Source organism: Ambystoma mexicanum, chromosome 5p, assembly GCF_040938575.1.
Source record: "Ambystoma mexicanum isolate Mex_15411 chromosome 5p, UKY_AmexF1_1, whole genome shotgun sequence".
Lineage (NCBI taxonomy): Eukaryota > Metazoa > Chordata > Amphibia > Caudata > Ambystomatidae > Ambystoma > Ambystoma mexicanum.
The window spans coordinates 838,535,967-838,558,367 of NC_090930.1; the positions used below are offsets into that span (position 1 = coordinate 838,535,967).

At 47.0% G+C, this 22,401-nt stretch overlaps 1 protein-coding gene across 1 annotated transcript in view; it reads right to left on the bottom strand.

The window, feature by feature from the left end:
• Positions 1-22,401, bottom strand: part of AOAH (acyloxyacyl hydrolase) — a 1,097,690-nt gene that overhangs the window by 595,356 nt on the left and 479,933 nt on the right. Inside the window, exon 6 of the mRNA XM_069613263.1 lies at positions 12,145-12,215. Coding sequence (XP_069469364.1) covers positions 12,145-12,215 — 71 coding nt within the window. The remainder of the gene's footprint in view (positions 1-12,144; positions 12,216-22,401) is intronic.

Genomic DNA, 22,401 nt, shown 5'->3' on the forward strand with positions numbered 1-22,401 from the left:
GTTGCTGACATCTAGTCTAAAAGCATATATCCACAACAGTAACTCCCAAGTAGATATCTTAGATATTACCTAGTAGTCACCCATGGTCCTCTGAAGAGCCTCGGATACCAAATAGCACCTGTATATATGTAAATCAATTGGCATTTGATCTTCTGGAGCAATTTATATCTTGCCTGCATGTAACCTGTATATAATTGTACATTTATGTATATACCGCACATTTCTGTAATATTGTAACTTAAGCCTTGCACTGTCTTTTCTGCTGCGCCCGGATACCCTCGGGTCTGGTGCGCATTATAAGTAAATAAACAAACAAAACAAACAAACGCAACGTGGACAGAAAGGGGCGTGGCTATAAAGCCCTTGTTGCGTCGCGTGAAAAAGACTAAACCGCTAAAGTGGAAGACGTGGTGATGCTATCGTCTTCCCATGCAGAAATGCGGCCAAATGCGCCAGGACCCAATGCGTCACATAACAGTATGTCCCCCCGCCAGCCGCACACCCCCAGGGTTACCAGGGTGGGTGCGATGAAACCGTCTGAGGAGAATCAGAGCACGAATATGTGACAAAGGCTCCCAAGAATCCTCCAAACTGGGGTACCCCTTCCAATGAACAAGGTATTCCAATCTACCCCGTCTGTAGCGGGAGTCTCGCAATAGGGAGACCTCATATTCCTCCTCTACAGACGTGGGGGTCGGTACTGATGTCGGTTTGGTGGAACATGACAATGTGGCATCCTTCAACATAGAGCAGTGAAATACAGTGTGCACCCGACTCAAACTGGGAGGTAGTCCGAGACCGAATGCTACAGGGTTAATCTTAGCAGTAATGGGAAATGGCCCTAGATATATCGTGAGGATAGTTTGGATGGATGTACCCATCGGGGCAAACATTTGGTGGAAAGTCACACCTTGGAGCCCACCTTCCAATCCGGAACCTCCTGGTAATGCTTGTCTGCATAAGTTTTAGTAGTGTGTAGGCTGTCAGTGAGACTAAGTTTGGCAGCTTTATGTGCTTCTTGGATCTGAGACAGACTGTCTTACACTGCTGGCAAAGATGTATCTATTGTAAAGATAGGTAGTATCGAACGGGGATGCAAGCTGTATGTACAAAAAAACGGAGACATTCCAGTCGCTGAATGTTTGGCGTTATTATATGCAAATTCTGCTGTTGGCAATAAGGACACCCAATTGTCCTGTTCCATGTTGATATAATAGTTGAGTATTGCTCTAGGGTACCATTCAGTCTCTCGGTTTTCCCGTTTGTCTCTGGATGGTACCCTGAAGATAAAACATGTTCGATACCCAAGTTCTGGCAGAGGGATTTCCAAAACCTAGAGATATATTGACTCCCCCTATCCGAGGTTATCTTGTCAGGAAGACCATGGATCCTGAAGATGTCTTTGGCGAATGTCTCTGCCATTTCTCTTGCAGTGGGCAAACCTGAAAGTGGTGAAAAATGAGCCATCTTGGAAAAGTTATATATTGTTACCATAATACATGTACACCCTTCCGAAGGAGGTAAGTCCACTATGAGATCATCCGTGGAGATATGCCTCCAAGGGGAGTCCGGAATGTCACTCTGTTCCAACAATCCAACTGGTTTGGAGGTACTATATTTGCTTTGATGACGTGTTGCAAGTTCTTACATAGTCTTGGACGTCAGCTGATAAGCCGATCCAACAGAAAATCTGTTGCACTAAGTCCAGTGTCGCCTTTTGACCTCTATGTCCAGCTGTTTTGTGATCATGACACCAGAATAAAGCCTTGTTGCGGAGTGCGGTAGATGGAAGGAACAAACGTCCTTTATGAAACAACAGGCCGTCTTTTTTAATGTACTCTTCGTTATTTAATTGAATCTTTAGAGTGACTATCTCCTCTTTGACCTGCTGCAAAAAAGAGGTGACGTTGTTGATTATTACATTTCTATGAAACATCCTTTCTCGAGAGAGCATCAGCAATAGTGTTTTGGCATCCTGGAATATATATGATATGAAAATCATACTGGGCAAAAAAATGTGCCCAGCGTGCCTGCCATGAGTTTATGCACTCCATGTGCTGTAAGACTTGTAGGATTCTATAGTCCGTCCTGATGGTAAAAGGATGCATTCTTCCTAGTAGTAAATGTTTCCATTCGGTACACGCCGTTTTCATGGCAAGGAGTTCTCATTCAATCACCCACTAATTCCGTTGGCTATTATTAAGTGTCTTAGATAGGTAAGCAACAGGATGTTCTCTTCCATTGTGTTCCTGTAAGAGAACGGCTCCGATGGCTGCAGCAGAAGCATCTGTCTCCAGAATGAAAGGTCTTGTTTGATCTGGATGCTGCAGGACGGGTGCGCTGCAAAAGAGATGTTTCAGATTTTTAAAACCTTCTTCTGCTTCCTGGGTCCACTGAAATGGCCCAGAGGATTTTTCTTTAGTAGTTGGGTAATAGGCAGTACAGTTAATGAAAATCCGGCAATAAACCGCCGGTGAAAGTTGGCTAAACCCAAAAACCATTGTACCTCTTTTATGGAGGTCGGGCTGGCAATCGATAATAGCCTCTATCTTCTTTTCGTCCATCTGTACCCCTTGTGAAGACAAAATATATCCTAGATAAGGGACCGATGAGGCAAAAAAAAAAAATTCTTTTTTGGCCAGGAATCTGTTCTTTTTAAGGCGTTCCAAAACTTGAGAGAGATGTTCTAGATGCTCTTGCCAAGTACGTGAAGATACTAATATATCATCAAGATATATCACCACAGATACGAACAAGAGATCAGAGAAAAAGCGCTCCATAAACCGTTGGAATATGGCTGGCGCATTTACCAATCCAAATGGCATTACATGGTATTCATATAGACCAAAAGGGGTCCTGAATGCCGTCTTCCACTCATCCCCAGATCGTACTCTAATTAAATGGTAAGCACTGCGTAGATCCAGTTTTGTAAACATGGTGCCCCTTGAACTGCCTCTAGAATATCCGGAATGAGAGGCATGGGATAACGATCCCTAATGGTGACCTTATTAAGGCCGCGAAAGTCAATACGAGGTCGAAGATCCTTAGAATCTCTTTTAGGAATGAAACACAAAGGAGCTCCCGCTGGTGATTTGGAAGGTCTGATTAACCCATTCTGTAGGTTATCATCAAGATACTTTTTTAGTACCTCCTTTTCCTTATGAGATAAGGCAAACATTATCCCAAATGGTACCAATGCATCGGGTATCAAATCTATGTTTCAGTTTTCCGGTCTATTAGGAGGTAACGCCAGGGGAGTGATTTTCTCAAATACCTCCTCATATGTCTCCAAAAGTCCTGCAATGGAATGGACGCTTTTGGTGGTGTTATGGATGCTAGGCAACATCGTAGCTTCTTGGAACTGAACGGTCTGAAGGCAATGTTCTTTACAGTAAGATGATTCGAACCCTAATTTGTTAGTGGACCAGGCAATGTGTGGGTTGTGTTGTCGCAACCATCTAATACCCAGAATAACAGGGAAATGGGTTGCGCGAATGATGTCAAACCGGATCTGTTCGGTATGTTGTTTGATGGTGATTCTGGGGAACTCGGTGGTCTGTGTTATGGGGCCCGAACTTAAAGGTTTTCCATCTACTCCTTCCACCTTCTGATCTTCCACTCAATCCACTCGTCGTAAGCCCATCTTGTCTACCCACAGGGTGTCGATGAAGTTTCCTGTGGCACTGCAGTCCAATAAGGCTAGGGTTTCCACTGGCCAGTCCTCCACCATAATCATGACTGCTAACACCATAAATCGTGAATCTTCTGCGCTCTTAGCCAAGCCAATAGACATGTACACATAGGGACTGGTATCAACCCCTCAGTTTCCCGCCCCTTCTAGGACTGAGGGCCTTTGTTTTCCGACTTTCTGACAGGTAATTCAGGGCAGTTTCGAATTTGGTGCTGATCTTATCCACAATAGGCACAGAGGCCTTGTTCTCTTCTTCTCCTTCTTTCATCCGGAGTAAGCAATCTACGTGCAGTACCTATCTGCATCGGCTCATCAGTACGTTTCGATACAGGCATGGGAGGAGGAGGTGACAGAGTCCTAGGTAGATTGGGATGGCTCCCGCGTCTCTCTTGTCTTCGCTCCTGCATCCAGAATTCAATTTGGATAGAAGTCGACATTAAATCTGCCAGAGTGGCAGGGCGAGGAGCTCGAGCCAGTTCGTCCTTAAGCTCTTCTCACAATCCACGTCTGAATAAAATGAATTGGGTCTGTTCTGACCACTCTGTCTCAGTGGCCAGTCTTTTGAAGGAAGAGATATAGGACAACACATCCGCTTGTCCCTGACGCACGTCCAGCAGGTCTTCACATGCCCCTTGGGTGATCTCAGGTCTTTCAAACGTGCATTTCAATAATTCAATAAATGCCCCAAAATCCTGAAGAACTGGATCTTCTCCTATCACTAAGGGAGTAACCCAAGCTAGTGCGTTTCCCGCCATATTGGAGAGTAGGAAACCCACTTTGGCATGATCTGTAGAATAAGTGCGTTTCCGAAAAGTGAAATACACTCTGCACGCATCTAGAAACTCCTTAAGCCTCTTTGGGGATCCTTCAAACTTCCCAAAGGACAGTGCCATGGGAGGCAGATCTGTGTTTGGAGGTTTTCTAGCTGCCACCAATTGTCTGATTTAACAGCTTTAAAATTCTGCATCTCTACTGAAAGATTCTTTACTGCTGCAACAAGTTCTTGCAGTTGTTCAGCGGTCGCCATATTTGCTGGCTGAAGATCTTGGCGTTGCAAACTGTCAATCTCAGAGGGTGTTAATTCCTGAAGTTCCCAAATACCCCCCTCCTCCTCCTCCTCACCTGTTTGGGTGTTGTCTTGGCTCGCAGGACTCAAAATCTTCAGACTCTGTAGTCCTTTTCTTTTTTGATTCGTGATTTACTCCTCTATCGAATGGAAGCCAGAGTGAGGGCTATAGCAGTGAGCCTTCACAATGACCCCCTCCCGAGAAGGGAAAATTGGGGAAAAAGCCAAGCTTGGCTGCAAAAAACCCCAAGGCTGTGCAAGTGGTTTTCTCCTGGAATGTGGGCTCTGTGATGTCAGAGTAAGTTTGAAGAATGGCAGGACCCTTAAGGAGTAGTAACAGCGGTCCGGAGATAAACAAAGGCAGCGAGCTGCTCAGCCTACAGAATAAAGGAAAATGGCAGCTGTACAGAGAAAAAAGGGAGGAAAACTGGAGAGCGGAGGAGGAAGGGGGGAAAAAGAAGAAAGGGAAGACAGGGAAGCGAATGAAAGGCGGACCGGACGGCGCACCCCGAAACAACAGGGAATATGGCGAAGAGAAAACAAGCAAACACTGGAAGTGAAGGAAAGCAGAGCGGAACGGAGCGGTGCCGCAAAGAAAGGCCGAGGTCCGGAAACCATAGAAGAATAAATGAAAACGAGCAAGTTAGCAAAAGAGAGCGTATAGCAACAGAATACAGCTAAGTGTCAGGGAAGGCTGACGAAGCGGTTGCAACGCGACGCGGACAGAAAGGGGCGTGGCTATAAAGCCCTTGTTCCGTCGCGTGAAAAAGACTAGACCGCTAAAGTGGAAGACGTGGTGATGTTATCGTCTTCCCATGCGGAAATGCGGCCAAATGCACCAGGACCCAATGTGGCGCACAACACAGTGTCAATGGAGCAGATGCTCAGTTGCTGAGGAGCACACGTTGAACAGTTCGAGATTCGAGATGCCAAGAGTTCGTAAAGATTGTCAAATGGAAGGAAAAGTTATAAGAAGGAGGGAAGAAAGAAAAAACCTTTGTGTAGGAAAAGGGTTCACCCCGATTCCGGCTGGTCAGACGGAGAGAATGACCAAGTGTGCACAGTACCTTATTCCGTTGGAGAAAATCTGGTGCCACGGTAGTTGTTCCTGGTAGTTCCTGCAGACTCACGGTTCCTGCGGCTTCAGTCGTGGGGACAAGAAGGAGGACGTCTGGAGCGATCTGCACTACCCAGGGATGAGGCCAGCAGCAGCGAAAAAGACAACGATGAATAAACGGTGCGCTCCTTTAAATCAGGAGAGGGCTCTTCTGATGGCTATCCAGACCACTACAGCACAGCAGTGATTTCGACCCAGGAGAAGATTCTCGGGCTGAAGAAAAGACGAGCTGGTTGTTCCCACCATGCTCAAGGGAAGAAGACTCCAGACTGGATCTTCCCTTGTCGTTGAAGGGTAGAAAGCTCATGACTGCAGCAGGGCTTCACCGGGACTCGGGGTTGCAGCAGCCGTCTTCTTCTCCGCTTCTCTTCGGTTCCTTGCAGTTCCAGTGGCGACTCTGACTTCTAGCCCAAGAGTCCTGCCTTTTATGCCAAAATCCCCCATTCACCCAGCCTGGCTGTCAATCACTCAGCAGGGGGGTTGTCCAGCCCGGACAACCACCTTAGCCAATCAATACAAAGTGCGACTCGGATCTCCAAGGAGACCCTGTGCAGGGGGTGACTACACCCCTCCCTCACATTCAGCCCAACTAGACACCCAGACGCCAAAGGAGGGCTTCTGCTCAGAAGCCCGCCAAAGGTCGGTGAACAAAGGAGGCAAACCTAGTTTGCCGTACAAAGAAAGACCCAAGAAGGATGTTAACAAAAAGAAATGGCGATTAAACCCAGCCAGAGCCGAAATAAAAAGTATTTGGGATAGCAGGTTTAAAGTTCAAGGCTACTAAAAAAGCCTAAAAACAATACCACGTTATGTAATATAACCACAGTAGGAAAATTAGGGTAGATACCACTGCCACCAGCCAAGTCTTAATGTTAAGGGAGCAAAACAATGCTCCAAGAGGTACAGATAAAAAGGGCTAAGGATTAACCCTTTCCAATACTCCATGTAAGATAGGGTGTACTGGATCTGTGGTTAAATGACTGTGTAAAGTTAATGGCAACTTTAACTTTTTCCGGGGGACAGTAGTCAGCCCCAGAGATGGAGTTGGTGGGAAGTCTAAAAGACAACCCTGTGTCACTGCACTGAAGGTGCTGTGTAACACACAAAAGTGTGGGGCTACTGAAGTGGTGTACTCCAGAGTCCACAATCACAAAAGCAGATGGCAAAACACAGGTAAGAGTGGGGGAAAAGCTCACACTCTTAATAAAGTGGAAAAAATAAACTCCAGAAATCCAGCAAAGCTGCTGGCGGACTCACTAGGTAAGGGAAATTAGCCATAGAATGAGAATTCTCCCTAACACTAAGGAAAAGGCCACAACAAAAACACATCACAGGTAACAGACAACGGCTTTGACAACATCACCCCTATACCACCCGGGAACAGAAAACTACACCCCCTAAACATCGGCCACTACATCCAGACAAACAAACACTACAGGCCCGGAACACTAACCTGATAATAGTCCCACTACCCTGGCTCACGTCCAGAAGGGTCTTGGAAACACCCCAGCACCTCATCCAGGAACCCATATGGACTCACAACACTGGTAACAGGCATGCTCGATGAAGGCTCCTCTGTCCTCTGCTTGCGATCCCCGTCACGACCAGGACAGACCACAGCCTTCAAAACGCCCTCTGGAAGCACTTGCACAATGCTGGCACTCTCCATTCAATTGCGCCTCAGTAGCACATGATCCCCATAGCCTGCGACCTGATGCCAACGTTGTGTTACTCTATTTGCGTTCACCTCCACCACGCTGTGAGTGGGGCATGACCCGCAGACACACCAACAGCCCTTTGCATGATTGGCCCGCAGTGCTCCACTCTGTGGCGATGTCATCATTCCTGCTTGAGATGCCGTCGCTGACACGCTGGTCGGAGCTCCTTCAGAGCCGGCTTCAACAGGCCCTTGTGACTGGCCACTGCGCACCACACCCAGAGCTGCGTGACCCTGTGGGAGGGACCTCGGCACCCACAACTGCCGGCCCGCTATCATGCGGGAGGTCTCGGGCATCTGCTCCATACCTGGCTTGCTCTTCACGCTGACCAACACCTCAGCTCCAACCACTCTATGACAAGCGCAGGGAAAACTAAAACTCCAATGGCCAGCCTGCCGCACAGCAGTTGGCCTTCCGCTCCGACTCCAATCACGCCGGAGACTCCTACAACAGCTCTCACACTCCAGGGCCGGCTCTGCCTCAACCGCGGACACTGCTACACTGGCGAATGTTGCCGAATGCGGAACACAGGCCAACTATTATGCCTGGAGGCAGTGTTCTCTCATTCTCTGACTGCTGCACCCCCCTCCCCAGCAGCACTTGACGTCGAAGAACACAGTCCGCCTATGATCCCATCCTCATCACCAGTGTAAAGAAGTGTGCACTGGCACTCCAGCCGGTCCATAGAACTGGGGGTGTCCCAACAGCACTTTGATGAGCAGCAGCACCCGATTCATACTCTAGCATCAAATCAATAATGACAACTCGATAGTTTGGCAAAGGGAGTCCGTTTAATGACAAGTACAAAAAACAGGGAGTTCATGAGTATCAGCAATCGATCGATCTTCTTTCTCGCTTCAACTCCAACTAATTTCAGAAAAAAACGCATCATTTATACTAAAAGCTTGTCATCATTGATGTGTAACGCTTAAAATCTGGCATACAATTCTATTGGTTCTAGGAAGGTAACTTTAATATAGGTGCTATATCTGTATATGGTAAGGGGGAGTGGGGTTTGGATAAACACTGTCAGGTGGGGCATCTATGCCCTTCTTTTAAAATGGCTACTGTAAACGTCACTAAAAGTACGACGTCTCATTGGTTCTACTAACTATAGGACCCTAGATTACTTAGTCCATTATGATTGGGTTGGCAACAACCCCACTCATACTTTTCCACTTGCCTAGCAGCGTGCAGAATAGCTGGCCAGGTGTAGGGAGTTCATTTGCACCCCAAGCTTCCCTCCAATTATTGCTACAATCAATCATCACCTCAGTGGTCATCTGTCAATTATTTCTTTGTGGTTGGCCTCAAGACTGCTTCTTGGTCTGAAAAAGTTATGACATCTGTGCATGGCACAAGTCCATGTGTAGGTGTGAAAGTTTCATCCCTTCTCGCTTGGTTGGTCACGTGATTCTGACTCCGTGAAATCGTCTGATTCTTCATGCAATTTGTGTATTGATTTAATTTTGCCAGCCATCTACCTTCTGTGGCTTATCCTGACCTTTCTGAACAGGATACTCTGTTCTTATTTTCATAAATTTTATCCACTGTTGGTCTATTTCAGCCGATACGACCTTGGCTTCTTGGCACGATTTGCCTACGTCTGAGTTTCTCTCTGTCTTTAATTCTCGATTTGTTCGCTGCGGAGCTCTCCTCTTGAGACCTTTAGTAACTTTTGGTTGATTCTGCCCTTGTGCATAGTGGAAGTATATTTATATAAAATGCTCCTTTTGAGGTAGATATGTGTAGGTGGCGCTTGCCACAATCTATCTTACTACTAAGCATAAGCAAGCCTCATGAATTCTTGCTTCTTGCGGTTTCTTGCATATGTACACGTTTAAACTAACTGAATGCCATCATCGCGCATGTGGCATTATTTCTGACATTCTGACATCAATTATTTCACTTTAGGGTAAGGATGTCACTTGTCCATGGTGTTTCGTCTTTTTTTCATCATTCACAGGTCATCATGTCTTGTATATGAGAGTCAGTCCAGGTTCTTGTGACATCACCATTCGTATTCCTTTAATATCTTTTTAGCTTCTTCAGGGACTGCATTCTGACAATTTTCATTCTGTTTCATTTTTCGATATAGTTTTCTCAATGGGTACCTTACTGTCCAGGTTTTCTTAAATGTCGGTACTTCAACAGGTGCTGTTCTTCTGATAGGTACTGGACAGAGCCCAACTGCGGCTCTCTGCTGGTTTATTTGCTCATCATACGTCACATATTTCGCCGTGAATGTTCCTGGTACTTCAAAATGGGCGGTTGGAGTGTGAATCGTGCTTGGGACCTCCTCTACACTAGTAAGGATCAAGGGAACTCCAATGTAAGTCTTTGTAGCTTTATTGTCCAAGACCTGTACTGCTTCACAATACACCGGGATAGTAGGGGACACGGATGACAAGACAACAGAGGAGAAAAACACTGCGTTTGCCCCACCCCGAAGCATCACTCTCTCTCCCTGTCAAGCACCAACGTTCACCCACAGAACACTCCAACCCTCATGTTCTATGATGTAGTCACACTCTAAGCCATCACATCACCATACTCTAAGCTTTCATCACAACATACAGCTACACATGAAAGACACCTCAGTTTAAATTAACACACACGCATTGGTAAATGCCATTGTCAATGCCCATTTCAAAGCGCTACACGTGTGCCTCTCTCTAACACCCATACAAGTTTGCATCCTCACTTTCAGGGGTTCCACGCCAATATCAATGGAAGAGATTTTCTGCCTGCGATGACAGACGTCCATCAACGACAGAGGATAGTTAACTCAAGTTTCTCTGTAGTTAAAAAGAGCAAGGGTACCTTAGTGAGCGGTTCTACAGTAAAGAACTGGCTGCTGTGGACTTAGCATTCAGAGTGTACATGGAGGATGTCAACAATCTTTGCCTCAGGCACAAGTATCTGTTCAGTGGGTAGGATACGTCAAAGGCCAGCCAGTGAGGGGTCCTATTGACAAGAAAGTTCAGCTGATACCTCTGCAGCATCCGAGATACCCTTTTCACCACAGAAAGAAGATCATGCTGGAGTTGAACAAATTTGAATGAAAAGACATTATTGAACAAGTGTTTAACCCCACTCCATGGGTGTCCCCATCATTGTTGTGTCTAAGCCTGATCAGCCAGAAACTTTGAGAAATGCACCTATCAAACAAAGCAATCTAGGTAGAGAGCAGAGAGCCACCCAACACCCACCACAGATGATATTGTGATTGACCTACAGGGGGCTTAACTATTTTTCAAACTGCACTTCAGTGTGACATGACCAGTACACAGCAGTCGTGTGCCCACAGATCTCTGGGGCATACTTAACACCAGTGATGGAATCCTCATACATGTGACGGAGCACCTCAAATACCTGTCCAGCGAACCTCAGAGACTGTAGTCACTGGAGTGATCTTTAACAGAATCAAGTGTTAATTCTGACATACCTGCATTTTTCGGTTTTGTGTTTCAAGCTTCAGGTTTGTCAGCAGAACCGATGAAGGTGAAAGACATGCAATCAGCTGCTGTACCGACCAACCCTTCCAATTAAAGACATAGTCGCCCTATTGCAACCACTTAGGATCCTCACCAAAAAGGATTCTGCGTGGGCAAGGACATCCCGTGATGAAAAGGCTTTTTAGGATTTGAAAGCTCTGCTCAGGGCCGACAGCACAAGGGCATTTTTCATCCCGCCCACATGACGGAGATCATGGTCGATGCCAGCCCATTCAGCATCAGGCCAGTTTTGATGTAACAGAAAAAGTCACGGGCGACAATCTAGTGGATTTTCTGTAGCGCCATCCCAGGGAGTGTACAAAGGGTGAAGATGTGGAAGACTCAACTGTGGATTGCCATGTCAAACGGATAACCAAATCTGCAATGCCAGTGTCCATGACCATGAAGGAAATGGTGGAGGCCTCTATAAAGGATGAATGCTTTAGCTTGCTGGTGATGGCAGTGGAGTCAGGCAACTAGAAAAGGCTGCTGGGGTCCCACGATCACAGGACACACAAACATAAATCTGCCATTTACGGTTTGTCAAAAATCCATCAAGATCTAATGTGATTTAAAGGAATGATTCTAATGATTACATTATGATGCCATTAGTTCTGATTGATAAGGTAATATGCTTGGTGCACAGGGCTTTGTCAAAAGTAAAGTACGTAAAGCATACATGCAACCTATGAGTTATAGTATACAAAAATGTGATACAGTATATAAAAATGTACTAATTCTCTAATACAAACAAGTCCACCACTCTTCATAGTTAACCTTAACTCGCACTACATTGCTACTTCTCAAAACTCTGTTTATCTCTTGTATTGATATAAGCAACACAATGCTGAAAAGTGAGTGTTGTGAAGTGGTGGTGTCGTGTGAGCTAGGTTTCCATTTGTGGTGTGTTTCATATGGACAGAACCTTCTAAAACCAGGTTATTAGTGATTATATGATGTTATCTTTTGGTGTTTTTGCTGACTGTCTTTACATAAGCAGCACATATATTTTTTCAATTTCAAGGTAGTCAATGAAAGTGCCACGGAATACGTACAATTCGATCTTTTGACATATCTTGCTGAGATACGGCAGCGAGCAGATATCCAGGAACCCCTTACTGTGCCACTATGGGGAAAAAAGAAGAGGTACAGATTAATGAATTTACAAGCATCTTATGTTTGGAAAAGGGCATTCAGCAGTCAAATCTAGCACCTCTGCATACATAATGCAATGGCGGGACTATTATACCTTTCCCGATAGTTTGAATTCTCATATTGCAAGTGTCCAATGCATGCAGTCCTACCAAGTCGTTTGAAGACTATCTTGCCATCGCAGATTAGATGAGGAATGCCCAACAGACATCCCAGAAGCATTGCTTGCCAGGCATTATGCAGACCTATTTTGTAATGAATATTTTACATATATATTGTGAGCTTTTACATGGAGTTTTAGGCATGTAACGGCTTACCATTTTCTTGTACCTGTGTGCCCTTCAGCAGTTCCAATCAATTGTTGCACCACCCCGTATCTCAAAATGCAGGTGTCGGTCAGAGTTGACATAGAAGTTTCGGTTCAGTGGCCCTGAAGCCTGGATTGGTTTCATTCAATTTGGTCTCAGACTGGGCCACATTATGGAAAGGCCTCTACGAATACCGCACTAGTGATTGGCAGTTATCGTCAGCTGTAAAATACCACCCAATGAACAATGGCAAATTATCGCCTGGCTGTAAAATTGGTATTTGGTACTGAAGCTGCGTGTGTCGCGGTTTGGGATGACATTTTGGGGGCTGCCGACGAAGGTGATATCAGCACGTTAATCATGTTAGGCTTGTCGGCAGCCTTTGACATTGTTGTTTTTGAGACTCTTTTCTCAAGATTGTTGACAGTGATGCGGGTTTCTGAAGATTCCTTGAGATGGTTTGCATCATTTCTACACAAACTTACCCAGCAAGTAAAATTGGACCCACACTTCTCTAGCCCTGTACTGGTCAAGTGCAGTGTGCCCCAGGGATCTTCTTCATCCCTGTTGCTATTTAATATCTACATTTGTCCCTTTTTCCGATTTTGTCCTGCAATATCACTCTAATTCCGATGATACCCAAATATAGGTTCGATTAAAACAACCTTTGGAAGCCGTTTATAGAGTATTGGCTTGTGCAAGCAAGGTACAGAACTGGATGTTGATCAATAAGCTTCAGTTAAATCCATTATGGTGCTTGGACCTAAGCAAAAACTAGTTAATATGCAGCGTCAGGTCACCTGTCCATCACTCTTCGGTGTTTCAACCACCTTCACTGCTAAAGTGAAAAATGTGGGTTGCATATGGCAAGCAAATCTGAGTTGTCATTTGCAGGTCAGTGACACCGTTAAAGGTGTTTATTATTATCACAAACCTTTGAAGCCTCTTTTGCCTCTCATTTCTGAAAGAGATTGACCAGTTGGCGTCGGGGCCTTGATCAATGGCAAATTAGACTATTGTAATGCTCTTCTAATGGCTACTCCAATTTACCAAATGCAGCAACATCAGGTCGCACAGAATGCGGCCATAAGGCTTCTTTTTTCCCTGCCTAGGAATTCGTCTATTTCACAGTTTCTGAGGAGTCTCCATTGGTTACCAGTGCAGCAAAGGGTTCTCTTTAAAAACCATTTGTTTGATTTTTTAAATGCCTTCATGACCTTACTCCCTGCTATCTATCATCATGAATTGTGAGGTATCAGCCAAAACGTCTTCTCTGCTCTATGAGCGAAAACATGCTGGTGGTTCCCCGTCTAAATTTGTTTATAAGGGGCACAGATGTTTTTTGGTTGAGGGCCCACGTGCTTGGAATCTGCTTCAAGCATTGATTCATTGTCACAGTTCAGAAAGCGATTGAAAACCTTTTTGTTCAGTAAATGGCACGGTGATAGCACTCCGCTCATTCACACTCATTTAACACATGCGCCCCCAGACGCAGCTTCTGCCCGGGTCCTTGAGAAGATGCGCAGTACACATTTCCAAATACAAATACGTAGCTAAAGCTAGACATTCTGAGTTTCCTGAGAATCCAGTGTCAGTTATTAATGATATTTTTTTAAGTAGTTCATATAGAGCGCACCAGTTCCTAATATCAGCGGATCATTTTAAAGGGAACATTTATTGCAACAGGTGTATCCATTTTGGACCAGAATGTAATGGGAAAAGGGTGGATGTTGGGGCACATGGGCACCTAAATGTCCCTCATCAGGTGACATCCCTGCAAGATCGCCTGTTGAGTATCCTGCAGAGCCATCTTATCTCCACTACTTTTCCACATCTACATGACCCCCTCCAAGAAATCCTCGGCAGCTCCCGACCTCACATGTTTCATCGATGCAGAAGATACTTACATCATCTCCAGACTCGCCAACACTTTTACCACAAAACAGCCGGACCTTAGCTTTTGCCTCTCACATATTGACTTATGGATAACGACTAATCATCTGAAACTAAACCCAACCAAAATGGAACTTATGATTTGCAGCTCCACAATGACCAACCTCCCATCAATTCCTTGGCCTGAAATTAAGGGAAAATACTCCACAGCCACCAACAGGGACTTTCAAAGTCCTCTTACACTTCAAGGGCTGGGCACCCGCACACGAATCCCAAGACAAAAGCACACCAAAGAGCTGTGTCTTCTAAGCGTAAGCCATTGGGCACCCCATGCCATACCTGACGTTCCCACATAGAGCCATTGCAATCATCGCTTCAGTACTCTCCAAGCCCGATCACACCAACAGCTTCTACCTGGGTCTCCTGGAATATTTGCTAAATCAATTACAAAGAGCCGAAAGCATTGCAGCTAGGCCCCTCCTAAGGATGCAAAGATGGGAACCCACCCCCCTTGTTCTCCCTGCACTCCAATGGCCCCCTTGATCAAATGCAGTATTCAATTTAAACATACCTGTATTGCTCACCATGCCTTCCCAGCAGGTGCCCAAAAACAACCAAGATGGTATGCGTCCATTACAGGCGCCCTTGAAAGCTTTGTTCCAGCATCCCAGCCTTAGCAACAGTACCTTGCTTCAACCAGCAACAAGGCGGCGGCTCCTCCTTCTCATTTCTTTCAACCAAGCCATGGAACTGAAAGCCAAGGCTGGTCACAAGATCACAAAGGAGAATATGGCCCGGCACCACCATAAAAACAGGACCTTTCAAGATACTAGCCAACTCAGGCAGTGACTCAAAAACCCACTGAAATCACAATAACAAAGTAGCATGCCAAGTAACTCCTCAAGGCTGGACCAGTAGATCTTAGAAGCCATCACGAATTTGGACGCAAAGAGCGACCAGAGCACCAAACTCTCAAATAATAACTAAACAGAGAAGGGACGGGTTTTGGGTGAGCCTCTCTGGCACCGGCACGTATGCCTGCATTTAATGCTTAAATCAAGAACACCCCAAAGACAGACACAGAGGCTCATTACATGTTTGCTGTATCCTGGCATTATATCCGCCAGGATACCAGTGAATTGAAATGCTGATACTTACACTCGGTCCAGCGGTATTACCACTGGATTCCAAGTGCCTGTGTCTGGTGTAAATTCCCATTCCATGGAGTCCCTAGGACTCCATGCCGGACTTTGCTGGTATTACATAACCTCCATTTTTGCCGGTAGGGTGGCAGGATTACCTCCAGCTCTGGAGGTGATTACTTCACCCATCTGCAAACTTGTAGTTGGCCGGTGCAGAAATGCGCCGGTGCAGAAATACCAGCACGTTAATTCTGCACCAACCAACTTTTAATAAGGACCTCAGTCAGGTCATTTATCCCAATGTTTTCTTTCCTTTAGCCGAGGACATTAACACCATATCAACAATTATCCTAACTGGAAGCCCAGATTCTGATGGATAACAACGTGTCAGGTCCTCCGCTTTAGCCTAGGCTTAAACTCTAATACCAGGGCTCCTCAAGAACCCCCAAATTACCTCTTAATCCCCAACTAATTTACCTGTAATCTACAAGCACCTCTATAAAACATGCACAAAGCCAAAAAACACCAGAAACACACGTCAAATGTATGCCTGCTAGCACCACCCCACTATAATAACCTTGCGAGAGCCGCTCGGAGCTCACAGCATGGCCTGCAACATCATTAACCCTAGAACACAGCCCCTTCCTCCTTCGCACAGCGACTGTCAGAGTGTCCTAGTGCTGGCAGCTGGGCCATCTTCGGTTTTCCCCTCCAGATATGACGAGAACCCATGTGCCCCTATCACCAACTACATGGCACCACACTGGCAATCAGGACTCAGGTACTTCTGGCCTGCAGTCATCAACACTATTGCCAGCTCCTGGGACCTCTATCCTACTAATCCCAACTATCTTTCACTTTAGGAAAGATGAACCATGAGGCCACCAACAGGGCAGAAGTGCACTACAGGAGACCATTGCAGTTTACGTTACAGTATTTGTGGGCATAGTAAACAGTTGTTTCATTTAGATTACTTTACTACTTGAGTACCCGAGAGGTAAAGAAACCCAAGACACAAAAACAAGTTGTCGTCCAAGTGAAGTTTTCTCATGAAAATACACAGGCACAGCACTCACATACATAGGAGAAAGATGCACTGCCCTCACAAAAAAGTGGACAAGTCTGAGAGGCGCATGAACAAATACATCGATGTCCAAAGTCGTATTAAAGCATGTGGTGACAGCATTATAATTATTTCTACACCGGCAGTGGCCATGAACATACCTCATACATGTGTCAAACATTGACTTAGCTTAAAAAAAGAAAAAAAGCATATTTAGAAAAAGTAAGGAAGTGGTTAGCTCAGGAAAATGTCTCTCACCACTAACTCCATTCCTGATCTAGAGCAATGAACAGAAGGACATCCACGCCATGCATGGATTATCTTCCAGTGTGGGTGATAAGGAGAGCACCATGCTGCTGCATTGCCTCACGAGAAAGGAGCACATCTCCCGGAATAGACTGCCCGGGTGTTGAATAGAGCACGATGCCGCCGCATTATCTCATGAGAAAGGAGCACATCTCCCGGAATAGACTGCGCGGGTGATGAGGAGAGCACCATGCCGCCGCATTATCTCATGAGAAAGGAGCACATCTCCCGGAATAGACTGCCCGGGTGTTGAATAGAGCACCATGCCGCCGCATTATCTCATGAGAAAGGAGCACATCTCCCGGAATAGACTGCCCGGGTGTTGAATAGAGCACGATGCCGCCGCATTATCTCATGAGAAAGGAGCACATCTCCCGGAATAGACTGCCCGGGTGTTGAATAGAGCACGATGCCGCCGCATTATCTCATGAGAAAGGAGCACATCTCCCGGAATAGACTGCGCGGGTGATGAGGAGAGCACCATGCCGCCGCATTATCTCATGAGAAAGGAGCACATCTCCCGTAATAGTCTGCCCGGGTGTTGAATAGAGCACCATGCCGCCGCATTATCTCATGAGAAAGGAGCACATCTCCCGGAATAGACTGCCCGGGTGTTTAATAGAGCACCATGCTGCCGCATTATCTCATGAGAAAGGAGCACATCTCCCGGAATAGACTGCCCGGGTGTTGAATAGAGCACCATGCCGTCGCATTATCTCATGAGAAAGGAGCACATCTCCCGGAATAGACTGCTCGGGTGATGAGGAGAGCACCATGCCGCCGCATTATCTCATGAGAAAGGAGCACATCTCCCGGAATAGACTGCCCGGGTGTTGAATAGAGCACCATGCCGCCGCATTATCTCATGAGAAAGGAGCACATCTCCCGGAATAGACTGCCCGGGTGTTTAATAGAGCACCATGCTGCCGCATTATCTCATGAGAAAGGAGCACATCTCTCGGAAGATACTGCCCGGGTGTTGAATAGAGCACCATGCCGCTGCATTATCTCATGAGAAAGGAGCACATCTCCAGGAAGAGACTGCCCAGGTGATGAGGCGAGCGCCATGCTACCGCCTCATCTCACTAGAAAGGAGCACAACTCCAAGAAGAGACTGTACGAGTGATGAGGAGAGGGCCATGCTGCCTATCATCTCACGAGAAAGTAGCCCATCTCCAGGAAGAGAATGTACGTGTGATGAGGAGAGGACCATGCTGCTGCATCATCCCACGAGAAAGGAGCACATCTCCAGGAAGAGACTGTGCGGCTAATGAGGAGAGCACCATGCTGCCGCATCACCTCACGAGAACTGAGCTCATCTCCAGGAAGAGACTGTGCGGCTAATGAGGAGAGCACCATGCGGCCGCATCATCCCATGAGAAAGGAGCACATCTCCAGGAAGAGACTGCGTGGGTGATGAGGAGAGCACCATGCTGCTGCATTATCTCATGAGAAAGGAGCACATCTCCCGGAATAGACTGCCCGGGTGTTGAATAGAGCACCATGCCGCCGCATTATCTCATGAGAAAGGAGCACATCTCCCAGAATAGACTGCGCGGGTGATGAGGAGAGCACCATGCCGCCGCATTATTTCATGAGAAAGGAGCACATCTCCCGGAATAGACTGCCCGGGTGTTGAATAGAGCACCATGCCGCCGCATTATCTCATGAGAAAGGAGCACATCTCCCGGAATAGACTGCCTGGGTGTTGAATAGAGCACCATGCCGCCGCATTATCTCATGAGAAAGGAGCACATCTCCTGGAATAGACTGCACGGGTGTTGAATAGAGCACCTCCGCCGCATTATCTCATGAGAAAGGAGAACATCTCCCGGAATAGACTGCCCGGGTGTTGAATAGAGCACCATGCCGCCGCATTATCTCATGAGAAAGGAGCACATCTCCCGGAATAGACTGCCCGGGTGTTGGATAGAGCACGATGCCGCCGCATTATCTCATGAGAAAGGAGCACATCTCCCGGAATAGACTGCGCGGGTGATGAGAGCACCATGCCGCCGCATTATCTCATGAGAAAGGAGCACATCTCCCGGAATAGACTGCCCGGGTGTTGAATAGAGCACCATGCCGCCGCATTATCTCATGAGAAAGGAGCACATCTCCCGGAATAGACTGCACGGGTGTTGAATAGAGCACCTCCGCCGCATTATCTCATGAGAAAGGAGCACATCTCCCTGAATAGACTGCCCGGGTGTTGAATAGAGCACCTCCGCCGCATTATCTCATGAGAAAGGAGCACATCTCCCGGAATAGACTGCGCGGGTGATGAGGAGAGCACCATGCCGCCGCATTATCTCATGAGAAAGGAGCACATCTCCCGGAATAGACTGCCCGGGTGTTGAATAGAGCACCATGCCGCCGCATTATCTAATGAGAAAGGAGCACATCTCCCAGAATAGACTGCCCGGGTGTTGAATAGAGCACCTCTGCCGCATTATCTCATGAGAAAGGAGCACATCTCCCGGAATAGACTGCGCGGGTGATGAGGAGAGCACCATGCCGCTGCATTATCTCATGAGAAAGGAGCACATCTCCCGGAATAGACTGCCCGGGTGTTGAATAGAGCACCATGCCGCCGCATTATCTCATGAGAAAGGAGCACATCTCCCGGAATAGACTGCCCGGATGTTGAATAGAGCACCTCTGCCGCATTATCTCATGAGAAAGGAGCACATCTCCCGGAATAGACTGCCCGGGTGTTGAATAGAGCACCATGCCGCCGCATTATCTCATGAGAAAGGAGCACATCTCCCGGAATAGACTGCCCGGGTGTTGAATAGAGCACCATGCCGCCGCATTATCTCATGAGAAAGGAGCACATCTCCCGGAATAGTCTGCCCGGGTGTTTAATAGAGCACCATGCTGCCGCATTATCTCATGAGAAAGGAGCACATCTCTCGGAAGATGCTGCCCGGGTGTTGAATAGAGCACCATGCCGCTGCATTATCTCATGTGAAAGGAGCACATCTCCAGGAAGAGACTGCCCAGGTGATGAGGCGAGCGCCATGCTACCGCCTCATCTCACTAGAAAGGAGCACAACTCCAGGAAGAGACTGTACGAGTGATGAGGAGAGGGCCATGCTGCCTATCATCTCACGAGAAAGTAGCCCATCTCCAGGAAGAGAATGTACGTGTGATGAGGAGAGGACCATGCTGCTGCATCATCCCACGAGAAAGGAGCACATCTCCAGGAAAAGACTGTGCGGCTAATGAGGAGAGCACCATGCTGCCGCATCACCTCACGAGAAAGGAGCTCATCTCCAGGAAGAGACTGTGCGGCTAATGAGGAGAGCACCATGCGGCCGCATCATCCCATGAGAAAGGAGCACATCTCCAGGAAGAGACTGCGTGGGTGATGAGGAGAGCACCATGCTGCTGCATTATCTCATGAGAAAGGAGCACATCTCCCGGAATAGACTGCCCGGGTGTTGAATAGAGCACCATGACGCCGCATTATCTCATGAGAAAGGAGCACATCTCCCGGAATAGACTGCCCGGGTGTTGAATAGAGCACCATGACGCCGCATTATCTCATGAGAAAGTAGCACATCTCCCGGAAGAGACTGCCTGAGTGTTGAATAGAGCACCATGCCGCCGCATTATCTCATGAGAAAGGAGCTCATCTCCAGGAAGAGACTGTCTGGCTACTGAGGAGAGCACCATGCTGCCGCATCATCTCATGAGAAAAGAGCTCATCTCCAGGAAGAGACTGCGCGGGTGATGAGGAGAGCACCATGCTGCCGCATCATCTCATGAGAAAGGAGCTCATCTCCATGAAGAGACTGTCCGGCTAATGAGGAGAGCACCATGCTGCCGCATCATCCCATGAGAAAGGAGCACATCTCCAGGAAGAGACTGCGTGGGTGATGAGGAGAGCACCATGCTGCCGCATCATCCCACGAGAAAGGAGCACATCTCCAGGAAGAGACTGCGTGGGTGATGAGGAGAGCACCATGCTGCCGCATCATCTCATGAGAAAGGAGCACATCTCCAGGAAGAGACTGTGGGGCTGTTGAGGAGAGCACCATGCTGCCGCATCATCCCACGAGAAAGGAGCACATCTCCAGGAAGAGACTGTGCAGGGGATGAGGAGAGCACCATGCTGCCGCATCATCTCATGAGAAAGGAACCCATCTCCAGGAAGAGACTGTGCTACTGATACTTTCTCCTGTATAGCCTTGAAATACCTGCAGGAGGTCTGACTTCACCAACCATGCACTCACATGGCACACCGCGGAGGGTGGAGCTAGCAGCTGCCTTGCATTTGTTTAGTGCAGGCTCCATTCAGAGAAGCAGTAGCAGTGCAGAAGAAATCTCACGGTCTTCGCATTCACAAGCATTGCACCAGGTACTTGGTGTGGTTGTGTGATCTGCCGATCAACACATCTGCTTCTCTCAGAAAGCCCAAGTACGGGCTGGGATAGTGTGAGCATGTCCTGGAATTGCTGGATTCCTGTAGTGTGTGGTGGAGTTAATTGCACCAATGAATTTCTAAGGCCAAGCATGGCCAACAAACAATGTGCCAAAAAAGGACTCTCTGGCAATAGATCTTTGAGATGGGGTGTGATGCCAACACCATGATCCGGATTATTAATGGTAACTATCCAGAACCCCCCCCCTCCCCCCCCAAAACAGCATCTTCTATCATCACTCTGTAATTGAGCAGCAATTTTAGGGCAACTGGGATGCAGACGCCTGTCTGCTAGGTAAGTGAACCATGAATGAAAGTAAAAAACAAACTCACAGTTATCTAGCACACAACTGATAGGGACCACAATTCCCAACAGGGGACATCGGCTCCACTGAGGTGATGCACCCTGCCTCCTTATAGAGAAGTCCGGCCAGGTCAGCAGTGCTATAATGTGGCACACATCTAGATGTACAATCCCATTAAACTGATGTTTGTCATCCTGCAATCTAGGGTTCACTGCTTAGACCATTGCATTTAGGAGTGGCACGCGAACACCGATAGTTCCCAACCCCATCCCGTTGAAGGGGAAATTTCATTCTGATGCAAAACGTCCCCTTCAACGGGGGAAGTATACTCTATTACAATCTCCCTCTTCCAATTGTAGAATATATTCTGAAATGGTCTCCCGCTTCCAAGATTAAAATGGTCTCCCGCTTCCAAGAGTAGAATATATTCTGAAATAGTCTCCCGCTTCCAAGATATAATATATTCTAAAATGGTCTCCCACTTCCAAGAGTAGAATATATTCTGAAATGGTCTCCTGCTTCCAAGATAGAATATATTCTAAAATGGTCTCCCCCTTCCAAGAGTAGAATATATTCTAAAAATGTCCCCCGCTTCCAAGAGTAGAATATATTCTGAAATGGTTTGCCACTTCCAAGATTAAAATGGTCTCCCGCTTCCAAGAGTAGAATGTATTCTGAAATAGTCTCCCGCTTCCAAGATAGAATATATTCTAA